Source organism: Anoplopoma fimbria, chromosome 2, assembly GCF_027596085.1.
Source record: "Anoplopoma fimbria isolate UVic2021 breed Golden Eagle Sablefish chromosome 2, Afim_UVic_2022, whole genome shotgun sequence".
In the NCBI taxonomy this organism is placed as follows: Eukaryota; Metazoa; Chordata; class Actinopteri; order Perciformes; family Anoplopomatidae; genus Anoplopoma; species Anoplopoma fimbria.
In genome coordinates, this window is record NC_072450.1 from 29,732,841 (window position 1) to 29,755,185 (window position 22,345).

Below are 22,345 nucleotides of genomic sequence, written 5' to 3' on the forward strand. Positions count from 1 at the left end.
TCCGACACAGAGAGCAGGCGAGGGGGGGAAAAGAAGCATGACCAGAAATGACAACAAAACATGTTTCAGCATAGTTTTTTTTCTGTTCCTTTGGCAGAGGTGCTGTAAAGTGTGGCTACACCCAAGTCTTGTACTGGTATGGTAACCCTTACTTTAATTTTGGCATCACTATTGAGGCCAGCAAAAATGATTCATTATGCCATATATTGGACGATAAGACTATAATGTAGAAATGGCCGAGGTTGTTTCAATAGATTTGAATTAATCTTAGCTCTGATTTAATAATATACACATGGCATCAGATCCACATCTTGAAAGGATGTGGATCTGATGCGTGCATTCAAAGCAGCTTTGCTTCAAGCAGACAGCTAAAGTCATCAACGAGCGATCTGTGTCAACAGCGTGATACAGATAGCATCCAAGCCCCATGAAGATATTGATGTACCCGGGTAAAATCTTATTTAAAAAAAAAAAAAAAAAAAAAAAAAAAAAAAAAAAAAAAAAAAAAAAAAAAAAAAAGTCATAAGCTACGACTCTCTTCATAGCCTCATTTATTTTTTTTGCAGAAAGGAGCCTATAAATCTGATCTGTTACATCCTTTCATTCTGATTCGACACAAAGCTCTTTGAAAATTATTTTTTATTTTTTATTAACCGAACGAAGAGTCTAACAAGAGTTTATTCAGAGCATGTATCCATTCATGCGTGTTACTTATACTGTGTTCCCCCCTCATCATATGGCTGGCCTTTACCCTTTATGAGATCAATGAGATCAATCAATTCCCCCTAAAATCATTTTGTTGTGTAACATTTGAGTTATGGGAAAATAATTATATTTATAGCATTGTATTACAAATTAACAATAACAGACCAATAAAACAAATTTGCATTTTTTGTATAAAAATCCTCTGATATCGGTTGAAAACTTGAGTCTGTTGAACATTTTAAGAGCAAAATTAAGAGCTTAACTCCCGTCGCTCATCCTTAGCAAAATAATCTGTATATAACTGCATTTCTCATTAGGAATTGTATACAGCCTATGTTTAAATAGAAATACACAGTTCACGGTTGTCCCTTGTACCTGTCAGACAACAGCACACTTATTTATTGACTGTACATGCAGATGTCTTAAAACAGACAAGCGCAACAAATCAACAACAATAAATTACATTCAGTCTGTGAAGTGTTCATCCAGGAAGAAAACGATCCTGCGTCGTCACGGCGTTTAGTTCTCTCTCATCTGATGTGCTTCGGTTCCTTGTTTCCTGCTGACAAACAGTCCTTCAGCTGCCTGACAAGGTGTTGTCTTCTGCAGTGCCTGATGCAGGTAGCCATTATAGAAGTCAGCTGCTGTCAGCCTTTTTTTAGGAGCACTGCCTTGAATCCCACCCAGCCATCCTGAAACATCGAACACAGATTTAAACAATTGTCTCTCATTTGCTCCGGTCATAACTTGCAACAAATTTGTCTTGATACGTTTGGTTGTCAGACTCTATTTTCCAACAAAGGACTAACTGTTTACAGAATTCCAACAGAATCCAAGCAACATGTGTTTCAGGTTAATGAGAGCCTGGATTAACTGGTGATTTTCAGCTGAATGGGTCCGTGTTTGTTGTATTCATTTATGTAAATGGGGGGCTGAGTGAATAAAACACAGATAAATTATTTATTTAAAATTCACCAACATGTTCTGTTCTTGTGTCTAACAGCTGGGGGGTCACTACTAGCAACCATAAATGCATTCTCACGATGATTTAGAATTTATGACCTTCTAAATTGGCTACTTGTGAAACGATTCAGTCTTGAACGTAGTCGCTCAACTCCAGCTTAGTCTTGGATCTCCAGTTAATCTCAAATTACTAAATCGTACTGTAAACAATAAGGGTTTTTTTTCTGTTTTTTTTTTAGGGGAGTTTTTCCTGCACCGATGTGAGGGTCCCAGGACAGAGGATGTCGTATGTGTACAGATTGTAAAGCCCTCTGATGCAAATTCATAATTTGGGGCTATACAAAATGAATTAGATTGAATTGAATAAAACGGTTTGTTGTGGAGCTTCAATTTTGAGCGACAAAATTTCACATCAAGTTTCTCAAATGCCAACATTTCTGTGGAAATGTGTTTTTCGTCCTTTGGCCCTGGCATGACATTTTTAAACAACTCTGGTTTAGTACAACTTGAAGGTTTTTGTCACCATGTTTGTCAAAAAGCCTTTACTATAATCTGAGTGGACATTTGCATGGTTCATCACATCTGAATACTGCTGTTCAGAATTTTCTTTGCAACATATAAAAAACACAAAAGTTCAAATGAATTCATATCATTTTTAATGCTTCACAGGGCGTCGTGGGAGAGACGGGTGTGGAGGTGTTACAACGGAGTTTAACAGACCTTACAGCAGACAGCCAGAGTATTGGACTCCTTCTGATAGCTCACTGATCCAGGCACTGGTTTCCTCTTTTGATCTGCAAAACATGTGAGGTATATGTGTCAGCTCAGCTTCTCAGCACACTACTAGCAACTAACAGCAAATACACACAGGCTCATATCAAATCTCAATGCCACCTAGCCTAAATACTCCCATTCAACTTAAAACCATGAACTCAATGTTTCTAAACACAGACACATCGTCTCCATAGAGGCGTACTATGTGGCATGATTAACGGGTTAGCAAGGTTTGCAAGAGTTTTCATCGACATTTCCTCCTTTTTTTCTCCCCGTTAAAAGTTTTTTTTTATATATATGCCCATTTGTACAGTACAAGAGTCAAATGATGACTCATTGAAGGGTCACGACTGTGATGTTAACATGCCCTTTTATGGGAACGCACACACAGCCTGAAGAAGAAACCATGGGTTAGGCTTCGTCAAGCCAGTTAAAGCAAGGAAAGCCTCGCTATGTCAAACTTGCAGATTGTTATTTTGCTGACTGACTACAAAAAAACCAAAATAAAAACCTGCAGACATGGCAGACAGCAGTCCGAAGCCTGGTCTGGTGTAACATGTCACAGTATCTCGGTTTCTATCAGAGTAACCAAGCTAGTATATTAAAGATTAACAGGAACAGGATTGAGGCCTTTTTTCACTTTCTGAAACCAGAATGATTTTTACATTCACAAAAACACATAAAACGAGATATTCAAAAAAGCCGATCGGCGTACATTCACTGTAAACGTATTCGTTGGTCCGATAAATCTAATTTTCACAAACTTACTTGATAATGAAATGGGACATTTTCCTACAAAATCCAGAAGTTTGATTGTTCTGCCCATCCACGTGGTCCTCAATGGTATCTGATGGCCAAGAGTAGGATCATTACAGTGATATTCAACAGTGTCTAAATACAGCTCAAACTGAACAACAGTCCTCTTTACCCGGGCTCCGATGGCACGATACAGACGGTCAATTTGGTCACAAGTCTGTTCCTCCCACACCATCCAGCTCATGGACGTATTGATTTTTGGGGCTGAAATGAATGAGTAAGTTGAAAGATCAACTCTTGTTTTTGTATTAAGCATGACTGTAGCTGTGTCCCAATCCAGCGGCTGCATCCTTTGGAGGGTGCATTTGTAGACCGATTACGTCACAGCGTCCACGACGAGGCTGTCCCATTTCAAAGACTCCTTCTAATGCGGCCGACAAATGCAGCCTACTTTTCCCAGATTCGGAGGATACAACTGATGGATCCTTCACGGCACAACATATCCCAAGATTCATTGCGTGCTGGTGAAGTTGATTTTCTTTTATTTTTTTAATGACATGGCGACTAGTGGACCAGCAACAGGAGAATTAACATTTAAATATAATTATTGGGTTTTAACTCACGTGAATATATACAGATACAAGTGTTAAAACTAAAAACAAGGGACCTGATCAGATCACACTGATGTTAAAATGATCGGTTAATTTACGAGACGCTATTAACTAACCAGCTGAAGCTACCGAAAGCCGCTGCGCTATTTACAGCAGCTCGTCCATTTTAATATTTTAACTTTTTTATATTCTTTTATGACAACCGCAGCTGGTTGCTAGGAGACGGGAGCGGCAAAAGGGTGGGGGTGCGAAAAACTGTTGACGTAAACAGGAAATCAATCCGTGGATCGGACCGTCTCATTTCGGGGACCGCTCGGTCCAGCCTTCACGGTATTCAAAGGACCCGGCCGACGTAGACCGCGGAGGCTGGGTCCTCCGAAGGCTGCAGCCGCTGGATTGGGACACAGCTTGTGTCTATGTAGTTCAGACCTACTTACCAAACGTTGCTCCCGTCTCTCTTTGCTCCTTTTTATGTGCCATTCTCTCAGACAGCGTCATGAACGTATCAATCAGCTGCAAACAAGAATATACGAATGAAACAAACAAACGAGAAGCAACCAAGTTAACATCCTGTTAGTAAGAGGATGAGTTAACCAATCCTCGACCAGGCAATGGTTCCCAACAACCCACCAGATGTGCTCCCTTAGTGGCTAAGGTAGCTCCAAGCTCTTCAGCATTACACTTCTCAGGGACCTGATAGAGCTCCTGGTTGAGAATGGGTCCCACATCAAACCTGGGATGTGAAGACATAAGTGCCTTCAACATAGAGATTACACAATACTATCACACACAAAAAAAAAAGAGCTGCCGTTAAGCTGTGAGAAAACAGGAAGAAACACAGAGGTTTTCCCTTTGTTTTACCGGTGAGGGCGGATCTGGATGATGGTGACCCCCGTCACAGTGTCTCCATGCATGATGGTGTGGAAGATGGGTGCTGGACCCCTCCACCTCGGCAGCAGGCTGGGGTGAACATTCAAAATCCCGCTGCAATGAAAAGAGTGTATGCAAACATACATACACAGTTTATATACAGGTCACAATAGCATGCTTTCTGTGTCAATTAGACTATATGTCACTAATCTCAGTTAATGGGAATACATTAGTTGACAATTAAATGTACCAATGTTAGAAATAGAGAAGTAGAAAGAAGCATTTTCGCATTAATATTGCTGATGAGAAGCAATCGTCCAAGTCGTTGAGTAAGAACGTGGACGGTTTAAAAAAAAATGCTCACTATGGAAACTTGTTGATCAGTCGCTCGTGGAGTAAACAGCCGAAAGACACCACCACCCCAACGTCAAACTGTCCATCCACATTGTTAGGGGGCCAGCTGTGGACTGGAAGTCGGTTCTGTTGAGCAAACCTCTTCACGGGGACTTCACCGGACAAGGTGACAACTTCAAGGGATTCCACTATCCCTTCATTGGAGCTCCTAAAAAAAAAAAAAGAACATGGAAGTTAGTTATTAGCACTCACAAATTCTATTTCATCCTTCTGTTAACAGTTTTAACTAGGATGGAAACGAAGATCGGGGGCTATGCAATCGAACCCCACCTTTATTTAAAAATTTTAGGACAAACATTGACGATCCTCATTGAAATGGAACTATCAGGATAACGACAGTAACCAAAGGGTTAAATGTTGTCCAAACACAAGAAGGTTTTTTATTTGTGTCATATATATATATATATATATATATATATATATATATATATATATATATAAATGTAATTCTTTCGAATCAAATAACTTTGGTCGCGTACACCATCACCAAGGTTTAGTTTTGTTGACGTTACATCGTTTAAATTGATAAAGACAAGCACATGCTAACTCAAATTTCTCAGAAAACAGGGCTGTAGAATTTGGCCAAAGTGGTCCCATACGCAATAATTTTTTGTGGTTGTGCGTTTAGAATACATATGGGGTCGCTTTCAGTTCATGATGATCATTAAGGAGCAGAGACGTCTGCCACTGTCTATTCCATAGTAGTTTTGAGCGCATGAGGAGGACCGGCTTGTCACAACCCCCATGCTTTGCAGGACCTCATTTGTACACAAGGAGCAGAGATTTTCTTTGTTCCCCTAGTCCGAAGTAAGAATTTTGGTATGCTATTTCATCATTAAATTGACTTCTGATCATTTCTGAGGCAAGAAATCCACTGTTTAGATTTGAATATTGGTATTTTAACCACAATTGACGACAAATTTGAAAAGGGGCGGGAGGGTTGCTGGGTCTGTGCCCACATCTAAGTGTCCGCCATCGCCTGTCCTTCAGTGTCCAGGCACCCCTGGATGTAGAGCCTGCACCCCAACCATCTCTGCTTGCTTTCCTCTCACCCGCTATGACCAAAACCTCCGGATTTAGACATACATAACATTATGATAAATTTAAATTTAGACTTATTAGATAAGGCTGAAAAATGACCTCTCCAGCAATGGGCTGGGGCCAAGCCAACCTGAGTCAAACTAGCCACCACTGGGTTCATAGTGTGCAATTCATCCAATCTTTACGGTAATGCATTGGACTATTCGTCCACTCTAAAAGCTACCGCCAATCCCTTCAAAGAGTACTTCCGGTCTGGATTTCAAAGTAAAGGATCGCGTGTATTTGGGTTCAACTCTGATGTGGGATAAAAAACCCATTCTTCCATAAGTAGTTTTTGAAACTAATATGTTTTACTTAGTACCCCTTAGACTACCTGAACAAATACTATGAACTACTTTAACTGTGTACTTTTAGAGCAATCCAAGGTCTCTTCCGGGGACCAAGATTGCGCATTTTCCTTAAACTTTGATGTGATATAAAAACACTTTCTTTCATGAGTAGTTTGTGTCTAATATTTTTTGGGACAGAGGACGAAAAATTTGAGGAAAATGCTGAATCTTGGTCCCCTGAAGAGACCTTGACCTTGGATTATTCAAAAAGTACACAGTAAAAGAATATCATAGTATTTGTGCAAGTAGTCCAAGAAGTACTCTGTCCAAAAATATTTGACTCATAAACTACTTATGGAAGAAAGTGTTTGTATCCCACAACAAAGTTAGACTAAAAGGCTTTTTCTGGGTTGGATAAACTTGTCAGGAAGGCCAGCAGTGTGCTGGGGGTGTCCACTGGATACGGTGGAGGTGGTGGGAGACAGGAGGATGATGGCTAAGCTATCATCCCTGATGAACAACACCTCCCACCCCATGCAGGACACCCTGGCAGCTCTGTACAGCTCCTTCAGCCACCGGCTGCTTCACCCCCGGTGTGTGAAGGAGAGGTACCGCAGGTCCTTCCTTCCTGCTGCTGTCAGGCTGCACAGCCAACTCTGTCTGCCATCCCAGTAGACCACAAAACAAAACACTAATAAATCTGTGCAATACAAATACACTGTGCAATACTATAACTAGAATTATTCTGTCTGTATTTATAAGATTTTTTTTAGTTATTGTGGGGTTTTTTATTTTTCTTACTTACTTATTTAAAATACTTGTTTGTTTTTTCTACTATGTCTCTTGTTTGCACTATATCTCTGCTGCTGTAATCCTGTAAATTTCCCCGCTGCGGGACTAATAAAGGATTATCTTATCTTATCTTACTTAAAAGTACACAGTTAAAGCAGTTCATATTATTTTAGTCTAAATAGTACTTAGTCCAAATAACCAGATCATAAATACTGTTCTGTCCCTTATTCTTTACTTTGAAATTCAGACCATAGGAAGTAATGTAAGCATCTTCTTCTTGTGAGGCTAAAGTCACTGGTTTCTCCCAGCCGCCCTTCAACACCTCACCAGAGCGTTACCGTAAAACCTGGATCAAGCGCGCACTCCGAACACAGCTCACTGAATAAGTAGAGTTCACGCACCTGCTGGATGTGAGGCGTTTGAGGGACTCCACGGCAAACTGATCAGAGCCAAAGAACAGGAGCCTCCACGGGGGTCTGGAGGAGGACACGAGCCTGCAGGGCTGCTGCTGCTGCAGGAGGCGGAGGACCTTCAGAGATGACCCTGCTGTCTTGCCGTACGTCCACATAGTGACACCGGAGAAGCTTCAGCTCCAACATGTCCGTGTCAGTGAAGACATTGGGACAGTTTCTGTGACTCTGCCCTAAATGTGTCGCTATAGGGCGCCGCCATGTTGTTTTTTTTCATTCCACTTCCACTTCCGTCTTCTTCTTCTTCGTCTTCTCTGGGTTTAAACAGCTTTGAATGTGCATACCGCCACCTACTATACAGGAGTGTGTAACGTTACACCATTTATCCCATTTATTATATACCCTGTAACCACCAAATATGGAGACAGTTTTGGTTAGGAACAACAAAATTCAACAAATTCAAAAATATATATATATTATTTTTACAAAACTACCAGGAATATTGAGGCCATTTAATTAAAGGTCATTTGAAAATCAAAGTGACAAGGAAAGATCATTTTTTAAATGCAAAAAGCTTAAATGAAAATTCTCAAACTGAAAGCTTTAATTGGAAAGATGGAATTGAAAACAGCAATATATATACAGTACCAGCCAAAAGTTTGGACACACCTTCTCATTCAATGGTTTTTACATTGTAGATTAATATTGAAGACATCCAAACTATGAAGGAACACATATGGAATTATGTGGTAAATAAACAAATGCTCAACAAACCAGAATATGAATCTAAAATAGATTCTTCAAAGTAGTTGAATGAGAAGGTGTGTCCAAACTTTTGACTGGTACTGTATATATATTATTTTTACGAAACTACTAGGAATATTGAGGCCATAATTAAAGATAATTTGAAAATCAAAGTGACAAGGAAAGATCATTTTGCGAAAGCTTAAATGAAAATTCTCAAACTGAAAGCTTTAATTGTATAGGTGGAATTGAAAACAGCAATAGATAGATAAGAGAAGTGAAACATCAAATTCAATGGAATTCATTTGTATAGCCCAATATCACAGATCCCAAATTTGCGTCGCTATAGGGCGACGCAGAGGGCTTTACAATCTGTGCAGCATACGACATCCTGTGTCCTTGGACCCTCGCAACGGAAAAGGAAAAACCCCCGCCCTGAAAAAAAAACCTTTACAGGGATGAAACGGTCCAACCCTCGGACAGCCCTTAGGGGTGAACAACAATCCACCACTGACCCAAATCAACAAAAGAAGACACCTTTAAAACAATCACATCCATGGGGTTTATACAAATACAACATACACACAAGACAAAACAAAATCGTAAGATGAGAGGCAGCAAGATCAGCAGTCCCAACACAAGAGGCCTCGCCCTTCTGCTACTGGCAAAGGAGATTTTAAGAATGTTCTTCCCAATCCAGGTGCACCTGGTTAAGCAATGCAGTAGACCTGGGCAGAGCTACTAGAAAGAGAGGAAAAAAAGGACAACAGCAAAGGGAACATATGCTGTTAAAGGAGTTTTTCCTGTGCTGATGTTAAGGTTCCGGGACAGAGGATGTCCCATGTGTACAGATTGTAAAGGCCTCTGAGGCAAATTTGTAATTTGTGATTTTGGGCTATACAAAATAAACTGAATAATATAAGGCCTAATTCAGAATATCCAAAAGGAATATGATGTTTACATGAGCCATATCATATTTGGATTATTGTTAGATTCTGAATATTAGTGGAGTATAAGTATGCAAATAAACATAGTCACTGATCCAGAATTGTCGCCGCACTTCTGAACTCCAACACGCTACAAGAAGGCAGCGTACCGTCGGCGTTCTCCCACTCTCTCCTGCTCCCTCTTATTGGGTCGGCCAGATGGTGTGGTTGTCCACCTCGGATCTCCCTCTCAGTGTTGAGACCTGCAGGTCTCTAGACCAGGTCTATGAGAGTGCATTTAACGTTCCAAGTGGCCCGTGTCAAACGTGCCAAGGAGAGTTCTCTGGTTCCTGCTTTCAGACGCCCTCCATCACCCCGGTTCATTAATTGCGGGCCAAGTGATTTTTCGATTTGGACGTTAGCGCCTGTTTGATTGTGAGGGTCATGGTCCGTGAGAGGAATTGGGTGTCATCCAGTACACCGTGGACCCCAACCTCATCATCCTGACGAGCCTAGGCCGTGCGGTACCGTCCTGGGGTACGGTCACATCCTGTTCCCCTGTATTAAGTTTTTTTTCTTATTTTTTCTGTATTTTATCTCATGTCCAGTTTTATTTTGGTACTTACATGTTGTCTCTCGTTTCAGAATCTTCACTTCCTGCCCTTCCTCCCTGATGTATTTATTGTGTGAGCTCCCCTTTGTCGGTCTTGTTTAAGTGTCCAGTGTTTCACTTGTTTTGGGATTTTTCCTCAGCCTAGTGATTTTGACTTATCACATTAACCAGACCTTGTTTGAGTAAGTGTTTTTTTTTTTATCAATTACTGAAGTGCCTCCTCAGGCTGCTTTTGAGTCATTTGCCTGCTGGATCAGCACTGATAGGTTGGAGGACTTGTTGGTTTGAGTCATTTATGTAAAGCACCATACACAAAATCCCATTCAGATTTATTGTATGGGGGGGGTGCAGAAATCTCAGAGACAGAAAAGCAGTTAGAAAACAACTATCTACCAGTGTCACAATAAATCATTTATATAGTAATGCGAGTGAACCAACCCTTTTATTGTTATATAAGGCAATATCAAATCAACCAAAACATCACATCGGAAAACATTGTAACTGCACTAAAAGGCATTTGTAGAGGCATACAACTGAAATGTTTGAATGCAAAATTGATAGTGGAAGTTCACTGTAAGAGCCACAGATCAATGAAAGCCTGACGGACGGATACTTAGAGAAGAATGAGCATGAGCTTCCTAAGTCACTATTCCGTGTGTCCTTCAATTAGGGCTTTGAGGAGAGGACCACATGTCTAGACCGGTTCAAAAAATTTGAAAAACAAGTAAACTAAATTTAAAAGAATCGTTAGCAATATTAACATTTCAACAAGCTTTAAATTGAAGCATCAGTCTGGTTGCCCTGACGATTCTCTGTGCTGGTCTTGGGTGGTTCTGGGGATCGGAGGTTCCTGTTGTGAATACTTTTCAAGGAATCTGAGGTGGAATACCTTCAGTTGCCCTAAGAGGACTTCTAGCTTCTCTGGGCTCGGCAGGATGGTCATTCTAAGAAGAAAATAAAAACACATACACACTGTAAAAACATGCAATACAAAATACAATAAATACTATGTCTAACATTGTTTTTTTGTTGTTGTTTTTTTAAGATTTTGCTCTCCTAACTAACGCTTAGTGGACACTACAACATTTTAGCCATGTTTTTTCCGCTTGCATCAGTTTTTGGAGCTCCCCTGACACAAGCTCCAGACCAGAGTAAAATCTGAGTCCCTCTATTTGTAGATATACCTAAAAGTTATGCTTGCAGGCCTGTCAATCACAAGGTAGCCCCGCCCTAAAGCACTCCCTGCTTTATTGTCAATTTCGCTCTAAATGGACCCTAAATGGACCCTAAATGAGCATCATGCTGTATTGAAGAATGCAATGGAAGCATTTTGTAAAAAGGTTTTGCGTGTTTCAAGAGTATCACACTTCATATTCAGCAAACCATAAGTTACCGGAAGCAGAAATAAAGAAGAAACCCAAGGACTTGGAAAGGACTCATGAATAAAATAAATGATAACTGATCAATCAGATCGCAGAGTTTTCGAAATTGGTCGTTTGACTCTTTCGAAAAACAACCCGTATAAACATTATTTTGTAGAATATTCAAAGTGTTCATGTCCAAACCTGAAGTGAAAGGTTCCCTCCTTCTGGCCAAATCCACTTCCTGGAACCACACAGATACCGGTTTCCTCCAGCAGTTCGAGACAGTACAGCATGTCAGGAGCCATAGACAGGGACTGCAAATACATATAGAAACATGAACCGACCCACTTATACTTTATTCCCAAAATGATGCCTCTGTTTTATTGAGCTTCTTTCCATCGGGTCACAGACTGGAGACATATTCAGGGACATTCAATGCATGCTGGGATAGACTAAGGATTTAAATAGTAAATGGTTAAAGAACTTGTACTTGTACTTGTATTCTTTATTGTTCGTATGGTATAAAGACATTGGATTTTTGACACAAGCCGGCAAAGACATGGAAAATACTTTGGCAGGCAGTGCTTATCTCTCACTTGTGTACCTATAAAATCTTTTAAACACATACCTGAATGACAGCTGAACAAATAAAACAGAATACTCCATTCTATCCAGCTCTCATACAGTGTTGTTATGACATTTCTGCTCATAACTGTGTGACAGACACTGTTAAAACAACCGGATCACCCGTGTATCCATAGGAACAATTCCTCATTTTAAAAAAAATGAATGCTTTAACAGACCTGGGCTGCCTGAATTGCTTGTGGTGGGATGAAGATCTGAGGAAAGGCATACATGGCTCCTTGGACTGGGTTGCATTTAATCCCAGGCACTGAGTTTAGGCTTCGCTCCGTAAACCCGGCCTTGTGAGCCAGGACATCTAGGACCGAGCTCTTCTCCTGGACGCCAACAAAAACACATAATGCACCAGGTATAAAGAATGGAAAACGAAAAACTCACGTCAGAAACAGACAGTTGCTAATGTGAAAGAGAAGTGCACTGCGTTTCCCATGGCTACGGTACAAGAATACAACTTTTTAATCTTAAAACTTCTGGAATGAGTTTGTCCACAAGTTCACAAGTTCACCTCACTTGAAAGAATATCATTAGCTTCTGGTAACAATACTGCAAAATAAAAACACATTCAGATGGATCCATGTGAGCCGATTCGGTTCAATCCTATTAGAACACTGACGTTACTGCTTTATAGAAAGATTGGCTGTATGGAACAAGTTCTCCATTTACGTACACAGAGAACAGTGGTCAGAGAGATTAATGCAAAAAAAAGGAGAATTTTGTGTTATTTGCAGGGCAAAAAAATGCAATTGAATTTCAGTTTGACTCAAATATGTTTAGGCCCTAGGAGGTAAAACTATACAGTCTGAAAAATAAACTTTTTAATAATATAACTCTATTCTTTACTATTTTAATATGATACTATGTTTTAATAAACAGTGTTGTTTTATGCCAGCCTTTACACTTACTGCTCATGTATTCTATCTCTTTTACAATGGTAAAAAGGCCACAGTGCCTCAGAAACATTTTGACCATGTCCTTTCGACTCACAAGGCAACATCAAACCAAAACACACACACACACGCACCTTAATAAACTGAGCATACGAGGGCTCATGCACTTTGGGGGGATTAACAATGACGTCCATTGCTGCCTGTCCAGGGACAGGAGGGCAAAGGCGAACAGAGAGTAGTTTGACCAGCTGGGCCTCCACCTGTGGATCCATGTTCAACACCTCCATGTAGCCTCCACGGAAACCACATCTGAAACAAAACACATAGCGCAGATATTAGGAGTAAGTCAAGAAAAAAATAAATGCACTCTACACCCAGTGATGTTGTGAAACATGTATTCATTCAGGAGGATGAGATTCAGACTTATTGCCTGGGAGCATTATGGGTTCCCAGGTCAGTTACATGGACACTTAACAATGAGGTTGATTTACAAACATTGTGAATAAACATTCTTTAAACTTAGCTTTTTAATGTCTCTTTTATTACAAACGGTAAAAAATGACAGCAGAATGGGTCCAAACCCACGAGCTCCAGTCGTCTGCTCAAGACTCACCTGTAGAATATCTATGAAATGTTAATATCAAATCCTATGTTCAGTTGATATAAATGATGAGCTCATAAAATGTTTGAGAATTTACTGTACAAATAGTAATAGCACATTTAACACATTCAAATGCTCATTCCTTTCCTTTTTAAAAACACCCAGTAATTAGATAAGAGCTCAGCGTGGGTTACTCACTCTCCAGTGTAGCCCTTGGAAGTTGAGTGGAAGGAGGCCAGCTCGACATTGTTAAAGTACTCTGGGCCCATCTCATAGAGGACCTTCTTAAAGGAGTGGAACTGACAGTCTGGCGAGTACACGTTGTCCTGGTAAACCTGTAAAAAACACATCCAGATCGATAACGATGGTGCGACAAGACACGTCCGGGATGTTGGATGGGCCCTTTCACGGCAGCCATTTTGGACATTGTCATTGCAAGGTAAACACAGATTTGAATTGATCTTTAGTGAGTCACAGTCATTCCAGTGGGGCCAGCACGCACAAGACCATGGCCCTGGCCCACCTAAATGGAACAGGACCATAATTACATGTCTTTAATTACACCTATAATAATAATAAATAATAATAATGGATTTTATTTATATAGCACACTTTAAAATACAAATGAAATATCAAGGTGCTGTACAGGGTAAACCATCGCAATACTCAAATATAATAATAATAAAACGCTAAAAATCAAATTAAAAAAAATAAAATAAATGAAATGAATAAATGAATTCTATATAATCATAATAAAAATCTAAGAATATACAGTACCAGTCAAAAGTTTGGACACACCTTCTCATTCAATGGTTTTTCTTTAATTTTATTTTTTTCTACATTGTAGATTAATATTGAAGACATCCAAACTATGAAGGAACACATATGGAATTATGTGGTAAACAAACAAATGCTCAACAAACCAGAATATGTTTTAGATTTTAGATTCTTCAAAGAAGTTGAATGAGAAGGTGTGTCCAAACTTTTGACTGGTACCGTATATTAAAACTGAACAACTACCCAAGAAACGCAATCTAAAACTACACAAAACCAAGACCTTAAGGGGAAGGCAGAGAGGAACGGGTGAGTTTTAAGATTTGATTTTAAAAAGCGGCGTTCGGGAGTCTAAGGGCCCTGATCTTCTCCGGGGAGCTTATTCCAAAAGGCGTGGCCCACAGCAAGGAGAAGGCACGATCTAACATGGTAGCCAGCTTTGTTTTCGGGGGAGCCTCAAGGAGGTTGGAGTTGCCTAACCTAAGTGTCTTGGATGTGGATTGAGGGGTGAGGAGGCTCCAGGAGGTAGGTTTGGACCGGTACAGTTTATGGCCTTGAAGACCAGGAGAAGTACTTTTGAAAAATGATGCGTTGTTTTATTGGAAGCCGGTGGAGGGAGTGGAGGACTGGGGGTGATGTGTTGTGATATCCGTGTCCTGGTGAGAACCCGGGCGGCACTGTTTTGGACATATTGGGGCCATTGCAGTAACTGTGAGCATTGCAAATGTCCCTTGCTGTGGGACTAATAAAGGATTATCTTATCTTATCTTATCATTAGTTGTAGCCTGAAGGCAGAGAGTCATTGTGAGGAGAGTCGGTGCTGTTTAATAAGTATTAATAAGCCACAGTGTGGAGAAAGAAAAAAGGGATTTGGAGGATATGATAATGAGAATACAATCAACCAATATATCTCACCTGCTTCCAATCTGGATAATAACAACGTTTTTCTCAATATTAACAACTTCTCTTAAAATATTTGATTTATTCACAACTCAGATTTTGATATGATGAACACACTATAGCCTCCATGGTGCATGTAGCGTTGGCAGCTAGTGGATGAAAACAAGCACTAGAGCAAGTTAAACAAACTCCGGGGGAGATTCTTCTAATCTAATTTTTTGCCCCTCTTAAAAAGAAAACAGTAAAACAAAGAAAGTTAGCTCAATGGTATAACCCCAAAACCAGCAAACACAGAACATTGAAAGGATCTTGCAAGATAGTCAAAGAACTTATGCCTCAGATGTAGGGACTTCTATGATAAAATCCTAATTATTGGAGACAGAATTTGACACCTCCTGCCCTAATAAGCCAGTAACACTTTATCTTCTATCACAGGAACCTTAGCAGCTGTAAAAACCTGATATATATATTTAGACTACTTTTTTCCCATCGACCTTAACCAACCGTCGTCACCGTTTTTTTTTTTTTAAATCAAGCAGAAGTTCAGGTCCAGAAAGACCAAGCAGTCCTTGTCCAGCTCTGTGCCTACTTCTATCTGTTCTCATTGATGCCAGAGGGAGCTTGGGTGCTAGATCCTATTTATCATGTATTTATGGACATGTTTTTACCCCATTGGTAGACAATCTTTATTCAAGCTGCATTTATACAGTATGTTGTCCACTCTGTTTTCATTTTGACGATTTTATAAGTTCCTTATAGATAAATGAAGGTCTTTTGATTTGATTGGTTACATTCTATAAATTGGAGAATTTAGTGGGCTTCACCCAAAAAAACAAGGACTAAAAAGTTGGGATATTTTTGTCTCTGCTGATTTGACTTTAGGAAAAAAAAGAAAGGAAAAAAGAAATCTGCCTCCGGAAGCGCAGAGTCTGAATGTTTCACGTTTAAAATGAAGGGATAATAATTAGAAAAAATACATTTCAAACTGTATTTGCAAGCATTGGAAGTTACCTCGTCAGCCATGACAAACAGATTCTCCTCATAGGCGAAGTTGAGCACCTCTTCAATACACTTCTTACTCTGCACCTGACCTGGAGAACAGAATTTGGGAGACATCGATAACTATGATCCCTGGAAGTAAATACCAATCTGTTGTCAGGGGTCAAGCAACACAAGGTATTCAAAAATATCTGAACAGACAATGTAAATGTTTTCCCATCAAAATTTCTAATTTTCTACTAAAATAAATTCCCCTACATTTCAGCCCTCAACATGTTCTGAAAGTGAACCTGATCCAGTTAAATAAGAAACCACACTTTTGAAGTAATATTTAGCTGTCCCACTATCATCTGCAGGGAAAATTGATGGGTGTGCATTTGAAAATAATTAACTTGAAATTGAAAAAAAAAAAATAGGTTCGCAAACTGCTTGTCATGCATGAAATGTATCTAAAATTCAGAAATGGCACAAAAAATACTTTTGAATAATCTATAATGAGGCAGGAAATTTAAAAAATAAGTCAAAATAAGTAACGGAGAAACTGTTATCTTGTCAAAAAACTGTAATCAGAGAAAAGCAGGTCAGCAGGTACAGACAGGGAGGTACTGGGACTGAAAATCAGTATTTATGGCTTACGATGGTTTGTGATGGCTACAGTAGTTTTTTAAATTTACCACTAGACATGTGTGACGACTTTTGATTTGGTAAAAAAAAATTGCGGAGACATTAATCCCAGCTTTATGATAACATGATAAAAGGCACAACGGGACTATTCCTACAACATGGCGGACGACAAGGAGACCTTAAAGACACTACATAAATGGTGCTGAGGATGTACAGTTGGCACGGTGGACGGGGAAGCGGAGTTTGTGTGGGTCGACAGCAGGGCAACTACAACCCATACCTGCCGCTGACAGATGCCCACTGAATCCATGTTATGCCTGGGCTCGGGAGTAAAACAGAAGGATTCAAGGAGGGGGAGACAGAGGTACAGAGGTAACAGAACTCCAAATATTATGTCTCTAATAAAGTTTTTACTTTGTGACGGTGGTTTTGGTATGTTAATGTTGAGCTGGCAAATAGGCTCTTAGTACTTTGATTCAGTCACCAGATGGCGGCGGACAGCAATGAGCCTGGTAATGTTCTATTCCCCCTATTCGGATGGATCTACTTATGCGCGTTTCAGCCCTGTTGACCTTTACAACCTCCATTGTATTTGTAAATTGCATCATAAATGTTGTGGTCAAAGAGTAAGATAGTTGCATCATTATCAATACATCTTGGTCATAATGGGGATTTTGCCTTTGAAATTTTTTACGAGGCGATGATGAAAAATCTTATTTAGCTTCTACTCTAGCAGCGAGGTAACTTCAAGCTACGGTCTTATCAAACATTGCCAAAACAGCTAACTTATTTACTTCGTTACGACTTTCGAAAAAGCTTAAGAAAACAAAATGAAAAGAAACGCAAAAATGATTTTATGCGATTAACCTGGTCCCGCGAGTGGTTTGTTACACACGATCATCTGAGAAACTCTTTCATTGGAAACTCTTTCGGAAAAGATATGTGGCAGGGGATTGGACGAACCATCTGTCAATCAAACTCTTACCGAATCAGGAGAAGAACAATACATCTAATATAAAAAAAAGAAGAAAATATCCAGTTGTGATATAACAGATGCTACTGCAGCATCTAATACAACCTCTTCGGGGGAACACCGGACACGAATGCATTAACTTAAAAACCTGACAAGATGGAGTTCGGTGTGATACGTGATCCCGCTTTTTCCTTGTTATCTTGTGACGTCGCAAGTAACCAGCTGCCATGAAAGGTAAAAAAAAATTTCCCCAGGGACACATAATGGGACCAGTAGAAAAGAAGAAATGATTACCCATAGTCTTACTTAGTACTCGTAAAAAAACAAACGTTCAACGTGGGCCTTCCGGCTGTTGGTGTTGTCCAAGTTTACACCAGACCTGATATCAAACCCCTGCACGACTCCCTATTTATAGGCCGAACGGCTTGTGCAGCAGGCTGAGAATAGCAGTGTCATCTGACCTGTCATTTGACAGAGTTGGGAAGCCAAGAGCGTTTCAATTAAAAGAGCAAGAAGCTCATCTTTCTATGCTGGGATCTCATCGCTTGTCTGAAAAATCAAAAAATGTCCTACCAGTGGGGTTTCCGGGGTTTATGATGCAGAGGACTCTGGGCTGGCACTGCTGTTTTGCCGCCAGGTAAGCTCGCTGCAGTTCCTCGATATCCAACGCCCAGCAATTGTCCTCATCCAGGTAGTAGTGGACGTGCACCGCCTCCAGCTCTGATATGGCAGCTGAGTAGAGCGGGTACTGAGGGATGGGAATCATCACGCCGGTCCTGGAGGCGCCCTGACCCGATACCATCAGCTTCAAGATGCTCTAGAAAAAACCCCAAATATGACGTGATGTGATTCATTCGTTTGTAGGAGCTGAACCACCCCCCCCCACTATCAGACTACCACATTGCTCACCCAATCAGAAGCACCCATTTACAATTTTCCCATTACGTTTCAATTTCCTGTCTCCTCCCTGTTCATACTGTTCATACCATGATGCCATCACTGGCCCCTGTGGTGAGGTAGATGCTGTTCCAATCAGAAGGTACACCCTGGTCTCTACGGGTTATGTAGTCAGCGATATCCCGACGGATACACTCCACCCCCTGGCTGGCACTGTACGAGCCTGAATTTAAAAGAAATACACAACATACAGTACCAGTCAAAAGTTTGGACACAGCTTCTCATTCAACTACTTTGAAGAATCTAAAATATAAAACCTATTCTGGTTTGTTGAGCATTTGTTTGTTTACCACATAATTCTATATGTGTTCCTTCATAGTTTGGATGTATTCAATATTAATCTACAATGTAGAAAAAAAGAAAAAAAAAAAGAAAAACCGAAAAATTGAATGAGAACGTGTGTCCAAACTTTTGACTGGTACTGTACAGTAACACCAAATGGTTTTAAACATGCAACTATAATAAAGATGTACATTTCTTAATATCAATTTAGATATTAATGTTATTTAATGTCACAATGCAGTACTACAGCTAATATGTGTATATCATTTATGAGGGAGGAAACTGTTGTGGTCCAAGTTCACACATCTGTTTGAGTAGTCTTCTCTAGTAAAACAATCTAGCATGTTAAATAGTTCTTGGTAAATATGCCTCTATAGTATTTTACGTCAACTGCCATCTATTGTCAACATGTGTATTTAAGCATGTTTAGGCATGATTGTATGTATGATCTATGTTCTATACGCAGAGATGTGATGCAGCGGATAGGAGCCCAAGACAAATTTCCCTGGGGGAGAATAAAGTATATCTTATCTTATCGCTCACACACACACACACACACACACACACACACACACACACACACACACACACACACACACACACACACACACACACACACACACACACACACCTAGGCTCTGTCCCCCACAGTCATGGAGAATGCGCTGGGCTCGTTGCTTGGCATCATCAGGGAAAGCTGGACTCTCCAGCAGTTCTGGGAAACAACACAGAGCCACCACCTGTAGAGCGGCAGAATGCAAAAAAAGATTACATTCCAACACACGAACGACAATAAGAGATGGCAAAGGGCAATTATCAAATGGTTGGCTTGTATTGGACTCAATCAAATGGAACAAGTGGATATTTAATGATACAATAGTTAGTTATCATAGAGAACATTCAATATGAATGGATTTCTGTGCAGACAATGTTCTTAATCTTTTCCTTCGGATGCGTTTAATGTCGCTCCAGTAGGGGAACTGAGAAATGAGCTCATCTAGAGGTGCAGCCTATATATACACAAACACACACACACACACACACACACACACACACACGCTGCCCACTTTAATGGGTACACCTTGCTGGTACTGGCTTGAATTGCCTTAATTGGCAAAAATAAGTATATATATTATTTAGATGATTGTTGTCTATATTGACAATATAATAATAATAATATCAGTAGTTGTTGTAGATTTGTTGGCCGCACACCTGACGAAGAAAAGTAATTGGCTGCTGGCCCGTAGCGTGGGCATCACCGATGTTGGCTTTGATGACTTCAGTGAAAGGCTGCTTCACTCCCTGGAGAGACAAGAAACAAAGATTATCATCAACAGGCTTATTTAAGGCTTCTAGTGTTAGAAAAACACCCCTCTCATTCATGCACATGAGCTGTGTCCCAATCCAGCGGCCGCATCCTTCTTAGGGTGTACTTGTAGACCGATTACGTCACAGCGGCCGCGACGAGGCCGTCCCATTTCAAAGACTCCTTCTAATGCGGCCTACATTCAGAGGGTACATCCCAAGTCTCTTAAATTGCCTCCTCGATTCCCTCACTTGCGTCCTTTCCTTGCGTCTTAGTCCCGCCCACCAGGGATGCATGGAGAGACGCAAGGAAACCAGGCGAGGAGAGAGGAAACGAGGAAACGTGTTTTAAGAGACATGAGACGTCCTTTCCTCTGAAGAGTCACGTGAAGTGACGTCTGTTTCTGACGGACGCTGAACACAGCAAATCATCACTGTACTAATATTAATAATGAAACACAGTAATCATCACTGTACTAATATTAATAATGAAACACAGTAATCATCACTGTATTAATATTAATAATGAAACACAGTAATCATCACTGTACTAATATTAATAATGAAACACAGTAATCATCACTGTACTAATATTAATAAGCGCAGGACCGATTTGTACCGGCGAAATGCATTTGTCTTATTTATGAATTATTAACGTCTGTATGTTTTGAAATTGGGATTGTGATGTCATTATTAAATAATCCAGAATATGATTATGTTTCCTCCTAAACACTTGAATTAATTTATTAGGCTCAATGTTTCGGGGTAAATTGGAATTACATAACTCATCAACCTGACACTCAGGAATTATCAGTCTCATATGAATAAATGGAAATGAAGATATGTAAAAGTGTTTCTACAGACAGACAGACTCTCCAACTCTTTAACTCTCTTTCTAACTTTAATCCATTCAGTCTGTGATCTGTCATCACTCTGGTATTAAACTCCAGTGATGATGAGTTACATCAGATCAGTACGATCGGCTGCAGCATCCAATCAGATAACAGATGAACGATGAGGGGGCCCTCACAACACTTCCTGAAAGGATGCTCTCGTGCATCCTCGCTCCTCTCTCCTCGCTCCTCGGTGCTGTAATAAGAGCTTTGGGACGGCCGGCAATATGGCGGCGCAGAACGACTTCCGGTTCAAGCGAGGAGCGAGGAAACGACAAATAAGAGACTTGGGATGGACCCAGAGGATACAACTGATGGCTCCTTCACGGCCCAACATATCCCAAGATGCATTGCGTGCCGGTGAAGTTGATTATTATTTTATTTAATGACATGGTGACTAGTGGACCAGTAGCGGGAGAATTCACATTTAAATGTAATTATTGGTTTAATAATAATCATTAATGTTATGTTAAAATGATTAAGTGACGTCACGCTAGTAACTAACCAGCTGACTCGTGTCTCGCGTTACCTCTTTCGTGACAACCGCAGCTGGTTGCTAGGAGACGGGAGCGGCTAAAAGGGTGGGGGCGCGAAAAGCTAGTGACGCGCACAGACACCCTCGTCTTATTGCGGTGGAGCCTCCGCGGTATTCAAAGGACGCGGCCGACGGAGACCGTGAAGGCTGAGTCCTCCTCAGGCTGCAGCCGCTGGGTTGGGACACAGCTTATATATATATATAGCGTTAGGTTAAGCCATTAACCTGCTGCAGCCCCCTCTCGATGTCCCCCGCCCTGGTGACGATGGGTCCTCTCACGGCGTACTCCACCGCCTTCACCTGCGGGTTTAAGGTCGCCATGGTCAGGGTCTTCTCTCGCGCCCGGGCCGCATTTCCCGTCGTCTTCACGGACGCCCCCACCGTGCTGACCCGCTTCGACCCGGACCGCGATATAGTCCCACGAGGCACATTTAATAAGTGTTTAAGACGATGCATATTCACTGCAGGTCGGCTGGATGGCTCATGTGTGGTTCATGTACAAACACACCGGTAGTACAGACATAGTGAGTGACGCGCAGTGACGTGTGTGTGTTCTTCCCGCTGACTCACGCGCGCGCTCCTCGGGTCAACACCCAACGTACGCTCATACTTATTTTAAACGTTCTTCCATAGACTGTAGAGCATTTAAAATACTTGTTTT

General features: G+C 40.7%; 2 protein-coding genes across 2 annotated transcripts; both read right to left on the reverse strand.

The window, feature by feature from the left end:
* Positions 1-568: 568 nt before the first annotated feature.
* On the reverse strand, positions 569-8,000 carry mtfmt (mitochondrial methionyl-tRNA formyltransferase). Its single transcript, XM_054615165.1, is given in 10 exon segments — positions 569-1,367; positions 1,370-1,397; positions 2,389-2,462; positions 3,211-3,289; positions 3,371-3,462; positions 4,247-4,322; positions 4,440-4,542; positions 4,671-4,793; positions 5,044-5,241; positions 7,657-8,000. Coding segments are annotated over 10 exon segments (1,083 nt in total). The 5' UTR covers positions 7,824-8,000; the 3' UTR covers positions 569-1,224.
* Positions 8,001-10,293: 2,293 nt separating this feature from the next.
* On the reverse strand, positions 10,294-22,245 carry gpt2 (glutamic pyruvate transaminase (alanine aminotransferase) 2). The gene is made up of 11 exons (XM_054612460.1): positions 21,910-22,245; positions 20,164-20,253; positions 19,583-19,691; positions 18,699-18,832; positions 18,286-18,529; positions 16,128-16,207; positions 13,641-13,777; positions 12,976-13,150; positions 12,116-12,271; positions 11,514-11,626; positions 10,294-10,892 (listed from the first exon to the last, which is right to left on the reverse strand). Exons 1-11 carry the CDS (start codon positions 22,138-22,140, stop codon positions 10,736-10,738), a joined length of 1,626 nt encoding a protein of 541 aa, XP_054468435.1. The 5' UTR covers positions 22,141-22,245; the 3' UTR covers positions 10,294-10,735.
* Positions 22,246-22,345: the final 100 nt, after the last annotated feature.

Excerpts from the sequence above, each read along its gene's own strand:
- gpt2 (XM_054612460.1), bottom strand. The coding sequence starts at position 22,140 with ATGCATCGTCTTAAACACTTATTAAATGTGCCTCGTGGGACTATATCG. Across the intron at positions 11,627-12,115 it reads AAGCAATTCAGGCAGCCCAG|TCCCTGTCTATGGCTCCTGA; the intron begins GTCTGTTAAAGC and ends ATGTATTTGCAG. Across the intron at positions 10,893-11,513 it reads GAGGGAACCTTTCACTTCAG|AATGACCATCCTGCCGAGCC; the intron begins GTTTGGACATGA and ends TTTTCTTCTTAG.